The sequence below is a fragment of the Somniosus microcephalus genome, chromosome 3, assembly GCF_052327205.1.
Source record: "Somniosus microcephalus isolate GS21.2 chromosome 3, FLI_Smic_1.0, whole genome shotgun sequence".
Taxonomy (NCBI): domain Eukaryota; kingdom Metazoa; phylum Chordata; class Chondrichthyes; order Squaliformes; family Somniosidae; genus Somniosus; species Somniosus microcephalus.
In genome coordinates this window covers 357,671,481-357,684,930 of record NC_140989.1, presented here as the reverse complement: position 1 = coordinate 357,684,930, position 13,450 = coordinate 357,671,481, and the positions used below count along the sequence as shown (strand labels likewise).

The window sequence follows — 13,450 nt, the reverse complement described above, 5'->3', positions numbered from 1 at the left end:
AGCATTACTGTTTGGGGGGTCTGTATACAACTCCCACTAATGTTTTCTGCCCCTTGGTATTTCTCAGCTCTACCCATACAGATTCCACATCACCAGAGCTAATATCCTTCCTTACTATTGTGTTAATCTCCTCTTTAACCAGCTATGCTACCCCCTCCTTTTCCTTTATCCCTGTCCTTCCTGAATATTGAATACCCCTGGATGTTGAATTCCCAGTCTTGGTCACCCTGGAGCCATGTCTCCGTAATCCCAGTTATATCATATCCGTTTACATCTATTTGCGCAGCTAATTCATCCAACTTATTACGAATGCTCCTTGCATTAAGACACAAAGGAGGAGAAATTGGGTGAGTAGCGCCATCTGTTAGCGCCTAAAGAGGCAGTCAGTGGCTGTAGCGCCACTGGCTGCATCTCCAGTGATATTCAGTAGGGGCGCTAATGGTAGCATTAGGCATTTGCGCTGCGCCACCACCGATGACATCATCGGTGTGCGCAGCGCCCCATTCGTGCCCCGTTCGCGATATTTGGTAGCGAACGCCGCAGTTGCGCCGCTCGCTACCCGCGCCCGGTTCACGGGGCCTTATTGTGCCGGCAGTGACGCAAGTTAAGGTGGAGGTGCGGGGCGGCCGCCTTTTTGGCGGCCGCCTGCCAGCACCTCCGTCCCTGACCTCCTAACCACCCCCCCGCGGCAATGTCGACTGTTTCCCGAGAGCCCGGCACTTCTCCTTGGTGCCGGGCTCATTTGCCGGCACTCGCGAGCGGAGATTACGCTGTTGCAGGCACCTCCCCCTTAACAGTGGGAGGAAGGCCTGCAGTACCGCAGCGTGCCGTGCCGCAGCGTGTGGCGCTGCGGCACGTTGCGCTGCGATATTCAGTTTCAGCGCCCTAAGAGGGACGCGGAGCGCCTCGAGCCTCGCCCCGCGTCCCTCGAGGAGCAATGAAACTGAATATCTGACGATCGCTAAAGCCTCGAACGCTGCGCTAAATCTTGCGCTCAGGCGACTTTTGCGCCACTTTGGCGCCCCAACCCATATTCTAGGCCAAAGCCTTCAGGCTTGATTTTTTTTAACACCCTTAGTCCTTTTAGAATTATTATTTACTGTATCCCTGTTTGATTTACACCCTTGATTTCTCTGCCTTCCACTTTTGCTTTACTCCTTCCTGTCTTATGTTTCTATCCTTGCTTCCCTTTCCTCTGTCTCCCTGAACAGGTTCCCAACCCCCTGCCATTTTAGTTTAAACCCTCCCCAACAGCACTAGCAAACACTCCCCCTAGGACATCGGTTCTGGTCCCGCCCAGGTGCAAACTGTCCAGTTTGTACTGGTCCCACCTCCCCCAGAATCGGTTCCAATGTCCCAGGAATTTGAATCCCTCCCCCTTGCACCATTCCTCTAGCCACGTATTCAGTTGAAATATCCTTCTATTTCTACTCTGACTAGCACGTGGCACTGGTAGTAACCCTGAGATTACTATCTTTGAGGTCCTATTTTTAAATTTACCTCCTAATTCCCTATATTCAGCTTTTAGGACCTCATCCTGTTTTTTTACCTATATCGTTGGTACCTATATGCACCACGACAACTGGCTGTTCACCTTCCCCCTCCAGAATGCTCTGCAGCCGCCCCAAGACATCCTTGACCCTTGCACCAGGGAGGCAACATACCATCCTGGAGTCTCGTTTGCAACTGCAGAAACGCCTATCTATTCCCCTTACAATTGAATCCCCTATCACTATAGCTCTCCTGCCCTTTTTCCTCCCGTTCTGTGCAGCAGGACTACCCATGGTGCCAGGAAGTTGGCTGCTGCTGCCTTCCCCCGATAAGCCATCTCCCTCAACAATATCCAAAGTGGCATATCTGTTTGAAAGGGGGATGGCCACAAGGGACCCCTGCACTACCTGCCTGTGCCTACTACTCTGCCTGGCGCTCTCCCATTCCCTTCCTGTCTGTGCAGCCTTTACCTGCGGTGTGACCAACTTCCTTAACGTGCTATCTACGATGTCCTCAGCATCGCAAATGCTCCAGTATGTATCCATTCGCAGCTCCAGCGCCACAATGCGGTCTGTCAGTAGCTGCAGCTGGATACACTTCCCGCACACATAGTCGTCAGGGACACAGGAAGTGTCCCTGATTTCCCACAAAGTGCAGGAGGAGCATGCCACGGGGCCGAGCTATCCTGCCATGACTTACCCTTTAATTAATTCAAATTAAATTAAATCAAATCAATATCACTAATTACACTACAATTAAATGATATACTCAAGGGCCCTTGTTTACTAGCACTCCCCGCTACACAGCAGAGACCCTAGAAACTATAAACCACAAAAATTAACTTTGGAAAAAAGCGAGAAAGAGAGAAATACTCACCAACCAATCACTTACCTGCTTTCTGGTGATGTTACACTTCGATTACTTTTTACTTCTCGCTGCTGCCGCCGGTGAGTCTGGGCCACTCTCTCTCTCCCCGCTCCTTACCTCCTCGGTCTCCGTGCTCAGTCTCCACCCAGGGACTCTCTTGCTGCTGTTGCCGGTGAGTCTGGGCCGCTCTCTCTCCCCGCTCCTTAACTCCTCCGTCTCCGCGCTCAGACTCCACCCAGGGCCACTCTCGCTGCTGCCTTATGTGGCTCCTAAAGCTGTCCTTCTTTGACCATTCTTTCATCCTTCCCTCATCACTCGGTCCCTCCTGCTCGAATGGGGTACTGGTGCCTAGTTGTGGTTCTGGACTAGCAACCCCAAGGTCTTAAGTTCAAATCCCAGCATGGCAAATTGTGAGACTGGCTTCAATAAATCTGGGAATTTGTGGGCTGGCACCAGAAAATGAACGTGAAAGCTGCTGGATTGACATAGCCACCCGTCTGGTTCATTAATGTCCTGCAGGGAAGGGGACCTATCACCCCTGGTCTACACGTGACTCCAGCCCAGCTCTACATGGTTGACTTTTAATTCCCCCAAGGGGCAACTAGGAATGAGAAATAAATACTGCCCAAATCCCAACAACAAATTAAAAGAATGTCTATTCATTATCCATTACCTTTTAAGGTGCTTTGAAAGTTCTTTCTTTGCATGAGGAGCACTATCGAAATGTAAGTTGTTATAATATACAGGACTGCATATGCAATAAAAAAAAATTATATTTGCCTATTGTGATACCTGTATTGATAACAGAACAATGAGTGTTGAGAACTATTCCTACAGATAAGTTTTTGGCTGGGATCGATGCCAACTTTTACTTAATAAAGAGGTCCGAGGGTATTCTGCCGACTACAGTCATTGCCAACTTCAAAGTTTATGGCCTTGGAGTCTCCACAAATTTTCTGGAGGTAACTCTACCACGAATTATCTATAAACAAGAGTGCCGTCTGCTTCTATCTTTCTGGTGGCCGTGCCTTCTGTTGCCTAGGCCCTAAGCTCTGGAATTCCCTGCCTAAACCTCTCCGCCTCACTACCTCTCATCCCTCCTTTAAGACGCTCCTTAAAACCTACCTCTTTGACCAAGCTTTTGGTCACCTGCCCTAATTTATCCTTATGTGGCTCGGTGTCAAATTTTTTTGTCTTATAATGGCCCAGAAATTCGGGTCGGGGGCTTCCCGCGGGTGCAAGCCCCCGACCTGCACTTACCTTGCACGCCGGCCATTGAGCTGTGGGCCCCCGTGGAATTGCGATACTGGGCCTCCTCCAACTGCCGACGCGCAGTGCTTGCGTATCCCAGGGGCACAGTTAGTTCGATGCGTTCCCTGGGATCACGTGGGCCATGGAGAGCCAATCGTAGCAGGGAATGCTTCATTCATAAGCTTGACAGGAAGACCTGACAAACTTATAAATACTATAAGCCCCAAAACATCACTAAATCTTCAAATAATTTTTTTTTAAATCACATTTTTAAAATAAACTATAAATTACATGAAATAACTATTTTAAACAATAATTTAAATTTTTGAAAAAAATAATTTTATTTTCTAACGGAGCTAAAAATAAACTTATCTTTCCTTAAAGTATTTAAAAATAATAAACCTGTGGAAAAAATGTTTTAATTTTAATTAATTCACCATTTACCTTGTAAAAAGCAGGCCTTGCGACTGCTTTTTACATGTCTAACTTCTGGAGACTTACCCTCCCGGGAAAACCTGCAAAAAAACCTAAGTTCGATGCGCACGCGCTGCCTCTCCTGCGCACGCGTTTGACCTCTGAACCCCTTCTTTCAGGGGAACGGAAGTGCCGGTTTCCCACGCATGCACAGTGCATGCACGAAACCGACACTTCCATTGGGCTTACGGGTGAGTACCCTGTCCGTACTCACCCGTGGAGACCCGAATTTCTGGGCCAATACTCCTGTGCAGCGTCTTGGGATGTTTTACTACATTAAAGGTGCTGTATAAATACAAGTTGTTGTTGTTGATGTTGATGTTGAATGTTACGGTTTCTAAATATAATAACCCTGTGCTTGGATTTGTAAAGATCGGTATCCAAGCAGAGGGATTACAACTGGCCTTGTGGAAAAACAATCAACCTTACAAGAGAGGGCCGAGGAGCAATGGCACCGAACACATTATGGGCAAGGTAAAGACAATGCCTTTCCCTCCTTTTTCTTCCCTCCTGTCCTGATGTCTGTTGCCCGCGTATCTCCCTCAGGTGGTGGCCACCCTCCATTACCTCACCCAAGTCTCCATTGTTCAGGTGTGACTTATGACAGTGAGGTTGGACAGGCTTACCAACCAAAAAGGGGCATCGCAACCAAGCACAATCCTGTCCTCACTCAAAGACCACACACATACACTTTCTAGAAAGGGACACCAGTTAATGATCAACAACAGGGACCCCCATTTGTGTTGCTCATGCTGCACTTACACACTAAGGGATAGGGTGATTACATGACAATAATTTAATATGCTTCATAATTTGTAGGCAAGGGTATGGTCGGGTAGTAATTATGTTACTGGACTCTTAATCCAGAGGCCTGGACTAATAATACAGAGAATATTAGTTCAAATCCCGCCATGGCCGTTTGGGAATTTTAATTCAGTTTTTTTTAATGTGGAAATAATAAGCGACCATGAACCTATTGGATTGTCGGGACAACCCAATTGGTTCCTTTAGGGAAGGAAACCGTTCTTACGCAGTCTGGCTCTACGTGACTCCAGTCCCTCACCAACGTGCGTGACTCTTAAATGCCCTTTGATGTTGTTAGATCCATGTATCTTGATGTTGTGTCCTTCAATAATTAGACAAGAGACTGCAGGGAACGATCAACAGGTGTTTACTGAATGAGGGTTACTCTAGAACTAATTTTACAGATCCCTACTCAGGGTTTATATACAGGTGTGGTCACTGCCGGTACTACAGTATACAGGAGCTGTAAAAAGTAGTTCTCCCCTTAAAGGTACAGGAAACTTTGTGCTATCCGCAGGTGAGCTATCCGGCAATCTGGAGCCACCGGCAAAAATCAGCAGCCGTTTTTTATTCTTTTTGGGTTTTTTTTTGCTTTGTTTGAACAGTCAAGCTGTGCAAGGTCTGTAGCTATAGCAACAGCTTCAGCTACAGAGCTTTAGGGCCACACCCGAGTGTTTAGAAGCTGTTGCTAAGCAACAGTGTTTGTTGTTAAATACGGAGATAAGAATCTCCGTATCTCTCAACATTAACTCTGGAGAGTACGGCACTTTTTAGGCAACGGCAGCAGCTCAGTCCCATGGGTGCCGGATAGCACAAAGTTTCCTGTACATACATTACAATTCCTCCCCTTTTAGATTAACAGTACCATAACACTCATTTAACAATTAAATATCAAACTAATTACAATTAACACTTTTAACATGCAACATTAGCTGAAAATAGACTATTTATAAATTCAGTCTTTGGGGAGGCTTCCTGATCCTTTCTGGATAGCGCCTTTCCCGAGTGTCTTGCTCTTGGTGCAGAGGCGATTCTGGCCCCCTGTAGTCGGTTGGTTCACCCGCTTCCGATGCTACTGTTTCTGGGGTAGATGCTACCTGTACGTCGGGTTCATCACCAGGTACGTATGGGCGAGACATGGGGTTGACTCATTCCTGTGACTCTAGGATCTGGTCAGCATGGCGTCTCACAATGTTCTCCCCAACATCCACTGTGTACCTTAGTGGCCCCTGCCATGTGCATGTCGTTCCTGGTTGCCATTTCTCTGTTCGGTAGTCGCGGGCCAAGACTGGTTGCCCTACATTGAAGCTCCTTGTCGGCTTCTCATTGATGTGCTGGAATTGCTTATTCTCAACATCTCTTCGTACATTTGGTCTGAGCAAATCCAGACGAGATCTCAACCTTCGGTTTATGACTGTTAGGGCTGATCCTGTGTCCAATTCCATTTTCACTTGGACTCCTGCTATCTTGAGCGTGACCCAGATAGTTTGGTAATCCTCCTTTTTGATCACATTATGTAGTTTCAGACAACCCAGCTCCTTGCTCCCGGAGTTTGTATCACTTTTCTGTTCGTCTGAACTACTCTCCATCACCTTATGTACCTTCTTGTACTTCTCCTGTGGAGATTTCTTGCTGCTGGTTTTCTTTCCCGACCTGCAGACTCTTGCTATGTGTCCTACTTTTCCACACTGTCTGCACACTTTGTCCTTGAACCAGCAATCCTTATGGTCGTGTGTTGTTCTGCCGCAGCGATAGCACTTCACTGTTCCGTATGACATTTCATTTGTGCCATATTCTTGCGGCCTCCGTTGTATCTCTGCCGCGCCCCGTGCTGCTGCTTCATGTGATACTGCAATGCTGAAAGCCTTGTCCAGCGTAAGATCCTTTTCTGATAGAAGCCGTTTCTGGGTTCCTTCACTTTGAAGCCCACACACAAACTTGTCCCTTAAAGTCTCTGCTAGTCCCATTCCAAACTGGCAGTGTTTCGATAGCTTGCGCAGTTCCGTTAAATACTCAGCATTACTTTCATCTTTATGCTGGTTCCTTTTGTGAAACTTAAATCTTTCTGCTATCAGCAGCGGGGTGGGGTTTAAGTGGTCCTGTAGGATTGACACTATGTTTTCAAAATCCTTTTCTACTGGCTTCTCTGGGGTTACTAGGTTTTGTAGTAAGCCATATGTTTTTGCACCCATTGAATTCAACAATACCAGCGCTTTCTTGTCATCTGGCGCTTCATTCGCCCTGCAGTATACTTCTATGCGTTCGACATATGTCGTCCAATCTTCGACTTCATTGTCGAACGCTGTGATACTGCCACTCTTCGGCATTTTTGGGTGTGGTTAGACTGGCTTAAAATGGCATCTCCCGCGCTTTCCTTTCTTCCCCGCTGCGGCTTAAAATGGCGTCCCCGCGCTTTCCTTTCTTCCCCGCTGACGCTGCTCGGCCCTTGAACACCGGCTGCGCTCTGTGCATTTTCCTGCGCGCCTCTCTCCCCCGTTGACGCTGCTCGGCCCTTGAACACCGGCTGTGCTCTGCTCTCTCTCGCCTCTCTCCCCCGTTGACGCCACTCGGTCCTGAACACCGGCTGCGCCCTGTGCGCTCTACCCTCTCTCTCTCTCCCGTCGACGCTGCTCGGCCTTTTTCTGTGCCGTCGGTCGGCTGTAGCCGCCGCTGTCCGGGAAGGGTCTGCGCAGTGCCTGTTGCCAGCCCGTTTCGCTGGACCACCATGACTGGAAAGCCAAGCCTGGCTCTCGACAGCCTCCCCTGCGATGCTCAAATCTCCGCTGGATGACTGGGGGGTTTCCCGTGGTCGACGCCCGTGCTTCTGGACTCAGCCTTCTTCCACTGTTCTCCAGGAGCGAATCCCTGGGAGGTGATGCAGAGTTGCAGGTAGGTTTGAATCTGCTCGTCGCCAATGTTAGATCCGTGTATCTTGATGTTGTGTCCTTCAATAATCAGACAACAGACTGCAGGGAACGATCAACAGATGTTTACTGAATGAGGGTTACTCTAGAACTAACTTTACATATCCCTACTCAGGGTTTATATACAGGTGTGGTCACTGCCGGTACTACAGTATACAGGAGCTGTAAAAAGTAGTTCTCCCCTTAAAGGTACATACATTACAATTGTGACCTAGTAAGCCACTCAGTCATATCAAAACTGCGAAAAAGAATACGGACTGCTGTGGTTCAAGAAGAAAGCCCACCATCACCTTCTCAGGACCACTAGGGATGGGCAATAAATGTCGGCCTTGCCAGCAACGTCCTCATCCTAAGAAGGAATTTTTTGTACAAGCAAGTGATAGGTCCCCTTTGCCTGTTATTATTAGAGGTTTGAGTCTCAGCACTGCCCACTGAACTAGTGTTCCTGCTCCATAGATATAAAAATATCTATTAAGTTTGACTCGCTGCATAAATGTACCCACATAATGCCCGGACTGTCCCCAGTCTATACCAGCAGCTGAAGGGAAAATCAGAGTCATTGACCAGCTCAAATAAAGAACAGCTGGTTGTTCCCTAATGGCTGTGGACTTCACTGTATGTTGGAGGGTAAATTCTCCAAACCCGAGCTCCCAGCACGGAGCTGATTCAAAGGGAGCAGCTGTCAACTGTAGAGGCTACACCACTGTAACGCGATTCTCCAACCTGTGCTTTCTTTGAAATTATAACATAAAATGGTGGAAATATATGGCTTCTCCATCAGTATCTATTTGTTTATTGATTCTCATGATACGGGCATCCCTAGCAAGGCCAGCGTTTATTGTCCATTCCTATTTTCGCCCTAGAGAAGGTGGTGCTGGGTCTTCTTCTTGAACCGCTGCAGTCCGTGTGGTGAAGGTACTCCCAGAGTGCTGTTAGGCAGGAAATTCCAGGATTTTGACCCAGCGACGATGATGGAACGGTGATATATGTCCAAGTCGGGATGGTGTGTGACTTGAAGGGTAACTTGGAGGTGGTGGTATTCCCATGCGCCTGCTGCCCGTATCCTTCTAGGTGGTAGAGGTCGCGGGTTTGGGAAGTGCTGTCGAAGAAGCCTTGGTGAGTTGCTGCAATGCATCCTGTGGATAGTACACACTGCAGCCACAGTGCGCCGGTGGTGGAGGCAGTGTGCAGAGAAAAGACAAGTCAACATCTCAGGTGGTAAACCCTTCCTTAAAGTTCCACCTGAAACATTAACCTTTCATTTCTCTTTGGAAGCTGAGCATCTCTGCCATTCTCGGTTTTTGTTTCAGATTTACAGCATTTGTAGATTGTTTTTTCTTCTGATCTTTGTTGCCCTCTAGGTGTCTGAATGGAAACCAATGCCCACAATTAAGCCCTTGGCGGTGGCCTACATCAAGCTGTTTGGTCAAGAACTTGCTTTTCTCGAAGTGACCCAGAATGATATTCAAGAGGCTGTGAAGGTATGGACTATGCCATTTGAATGGATGGTACCAGGGATGAGAAGAGAACTTGAGATACTGGGATTGTTTTCATTGGAACAGAGAAGGCTAAGAGAAGATTTATTGGAGGTCTTCAAAATAGAGTGAATAGAGAAAGATTATTTCCTTTGGTTGGGGAGGCAGTGACAAGGGATCATCAATTTAAACATATGAAGCAGAAGAAGCTACAAAGCTATGAGGAGAGAGTAGGGGAGTGGAATTAGTTCTGGATTGCTCCAATAAAAAGCTGTTACAGGCACGATGGGATAAATGGCCTTCTTCTGTGCTGTAAACCTCTATATAGGTTTTGGATGACCATAAAAACAAGAATGGACTTTGCAGAGTCAATGGGAAGGCACCTCATTTACATAGGGCCATTGGACACCCACATCACTATGGGTTCATCTCCAGCGTCCACTACACCCCATGTGGCTGCAAATACTGGCAACTCCCATCTTTGGGGCCCTAACCTGCCGCCAAAGCTCCACAATGCCCCACACAGCCGCTGTGTGGGGGGCCTGATCTCAAAGTTTCTTCCGGCTGCTTACCCACGCTAGGACTCCCTCCCCCACCCCCATCCATTCCCCATGGGCCCAATTGCACCCATCTTGAGGCAAATACATCTCATTGTAGCTTTCAAAAGCTCTTTATAATAATTTATCCGTGACTACACAAACCACTCTGGGTACAGGTATATTGTGTATAAGTAAAACAGGTTTACTTAGCATTAAACATCCAGTACAGAGAAAGTAACACTTAACAAGATGATAGTCACAATCCATTTGTTGAACTCCGGCGTTCCTTCCAAGTGACTGTGGTACGGTCTCTTTATTCTCTTGCTGTGTTCTGTTGACTGAAGCTTCTCATCCTCTGGTTTCGCACTGCTTTCAGTGTTCAATAGCTGTTGCTTTATACCTTTTTTTCCCTTTCAAAAATACATAGCAACTTGCAGCTGCTTAGGCGATCTCACCATTCTGACCTTCACAAGTACGGTCTATGATTTCCTCCCGTTTTCTGCTGTGAACTTTTCTCTGAAAACTTTTACATTCCCATGAATTATGACAGAGGTCTTTAGCCTTTCCCATAGCCCATTATCTAGCCTGGTCTGAAACTTCAGCGATAAGGGATATTGGCCTAGAAATTCAGTTGGCTGCACCAGCCGTTAGCGCCTTAGGAGGAGTAGATGTCGAGCGCTAGGCGCTTAGCGCCCGGGCGCAGCGCGATCTGCGCATCGCCCCAACTTCAGTAGACATTTAGCGCCGGCGCAAAGTCATTGCGCGCGCTCATATGCGCGCGCAGATCATGACGTCATTTCGTCGTGCAACGCCCTTTGTGCGCCCGGAACTTCACTCGCGCCGCCCCATTGTGCGCCTGGCGGCCCGAACGACTGTGAAGTGGAATGGTACACAGCCGAGGCGGGCTGCGGGGAGCGCAAATTAAAGGGCACTAGGCAGCCGTTTTGCAACACTCCTTCTTTGGGAGGAGGAGGAGGAGGAGGAGGAGGAGGTGGTGGAGGTGGTGGTGGAGGTGGTGGAGGTGACCGGTACCACATAACAAACCGATGGAGAGAAGACCTCCCCAAAAACACAAATACACTAGTCTCGGCCTTTCAAAAAAACCAAACCACCCTCCCCCTTTAAGAAATAACAACAGAAAATGCTGGAAAAACTCAGCAAGTCAGGCAACATCCGTGGAGAGAAATTTGAGTTGACGTTTCGGGTTTGACCCTTCTTCAAACCCGAAACGTCAACTCAAATTTCTCTCCACGGATGTTGCCTGACTTGCTGAGTTTTTCCAGCATTTTCTGTTGTTATTTCGGATTTCCAACATCTGCAGTATTTTGCTATCCTCCCCCTTTAAGAGCTCACTGGTGCCGGCAATCAGCAGCTCACCGCACCTGCCCTGCACCCAACTTCCGGTGTTAGCGCCCCGGGCTGCCGGCTTAGTGCCTAATGATAGTCGTGCATCGCCTGTTTTAGCGCAGCAGCAACCTCTTAGGGCGATGCAACTGAATATCGGCGAAGGGGGCTCAACTTTGCGCCGGGCGCAAACTTTAGCGGCCGCCCGACTTTACCGCCCCAAAAGTGGCTATACTGAATTTCTAGGCCATTAGGTTTTACCATCATGCTTTACTTCTTAGCCATTCGCCATTTTATACAGGCTTTTTAGGTTTTTAACATACAATTTCACATATTATAGTTATTTAATAATGGTTACAAAATCTTAACAATGTTTACTAAATCCTACAGGGACACTCTATCCTACATCATCTCACTCGGTCTATTGGTTTCCGGGCACAACTGAGCCAGGAAGCAGGACTTCCCACGGTAGGGAGTCCCCACCACCTGACATCATTGATCATGTAATGAGTGGATGGAGATTCCACCCCTCACAAGGCCAAATACCCAGAGTTGGTGCTGCTGGGTCTCTAGGGCGGGCAACTGGTGCTGAAGTCGAAGATCAGCCATGGTCTTATTGAATGGCGGAGCAGGCTCGAGGGGCTGTATGGCCTACTCCTGCTCCTATGTTCTTAATGTCCAGTGGGTTTTGCCGGACTGTCGTCAGTTATAACAGGAGATCGGTGGAATTCCTGAGCAAAGTCAGGGCCTTGCACTCTTACTTATTTGCATTTGTTTCTCTTTTTTTTGCCTAGCTAATGAACAACCAAGCACGAAAGGACGGCATAATAAAGAAATTGATAAACCTGCTACAGCGTGGAATCACAGCACAATGGACCAAACCCTTGCTGGCAACCGAGATTCGGCACATTGTGCCAACATCACTTGGCCTGCCGACTGAGCTGGCGTTTTACTACACTGTCGTTTCAGCAGTTACAGCACAGGGTAAGGATTTACATCTAGTTCCCTCGTCTAGATCATTAATATACATTGTGAATAGCTGGGGTCCTAGCACCAATCCCTGCGGTACCCCACTAGTCACTGCCTTCCACTCGGAGAAAGAACCGTTTATTCCAACTCTTTGCTTCCTGTCTGCCAACCAGTTCTCTATCCAAGTCAGTACCTTACCCCCAATCCCATGTGCTTTAACTTTACACGCTAATCTCTTATACGGGACCTTATCGAAAGCCTTCTGAAAGTCCAAATACACCACATCCACTGGTTCTCCCTTATCTATTCTACCAGTTACATCCTCAAAAAAATTCCAGTAGATTAGTCAAGCACGATTTACCTGTTGTAAATGCATGTTGATTTTCTCCGATCCTGTCACTGTTTTCCAAGTGCTCTGCTATTAAATCTTTTATACTGGACTCTAGCATTTTCCCCACTACTGATGTCAGGCTTACCGGTCTATAATTCCCTGTTTTCTCTCTACCACCTTTTTTGATTGGTGGAGTGACATTAGCTACCCTCCAATCCATGGGAACTGTTCCAGAGTCTATAGAATTTTGAAAGATGACCAGCAATGCATCTACTATTTCTAGGGCCACTTCTTTAAGTACCCTAGGATGTAGATTATCAGGCCCTGGGGATTTTCCGGCCTTCAATCCCGTCAATTTCACTGACACCATTTCCCTACAAATACTGATTTCATTCAGTTCCTCCCTCTCATTAGACCCTATGTTCCCTGACATCTCTGGGAGGTTATTTGTGTCCTCCTTTTTGAAGACAGAACCAAAGTATGTATTTAATTGGTCTGTCACTTCTTTGTTCCCCATTGTAAATTCCCCTGATTCTGACTGCAAGGGACCTGCGCTTGACTTCACCAATCTTTTTCTCTTCACATATCTATAGAAGCTTTTACAGTCAGTTTTTATGCTCCCTGAAAGTTTACTCTCATGCTCTATTTCCCCCCTCTTAATTAATCCATTTGTCCTCCTTTGTTGAATCCTAAACTGCTCCCAATCCTCAGGTTTTTTGCTTTTTCTGGCCAAATTATATGTCCTCTCCTTGGATCTTATGGTATCCCTAATTTCCCTTGTTAGCCACGGTTGAGTCACCTTTTTTGTTTTATTTTTATGCCAAACAGGGATGAACAAATTCTGTAGTTCATCCATGGGATCTTTAAATGTTTGCCATTGCCTATCCACCATCAACCCTTTAAGTAACGTTCCCCAATCCATCCTACCGAAATCACGCCTCATACCATCGTACTTTCCTTTATTTAAATTCAGGACCCTAG

General features: G+C 47.3%; 1 protein-coding gene across 1 annotated transcript in view; it reads left to right on the top strand.

Moving 5' to 3' along the window:
- The window catches only part of LOC147122380 (vitellogenin-like), a 140,818-nt gene that overhangs the window by 58,985 nt on the left and 68,383 nt on the right, over positions 1 to 13,450 (top strand). The window contains exons 14-17 of the mRNA XM_085978276.1: positions 3,196 to 3,320; positions 4,456 to 4,557; positions 9,173 to 9,292; positions 11,964 to 12,153. Of these exons, the coding sequence (XP_085834402.1) occupies positions 3,196 to 3,320; positions 4,456 to 4,557; positions 9,173 to 9,292; positions 11,964 to 12,153 (537 nt within the window). The remainder of the gene's footprint in view (positions 1 to 3,195; positions 3,321 to 4,455; positions 4,558 to 9,172; positions 9,293 to 11,963; positions 12,154 to 13,450) is intronic.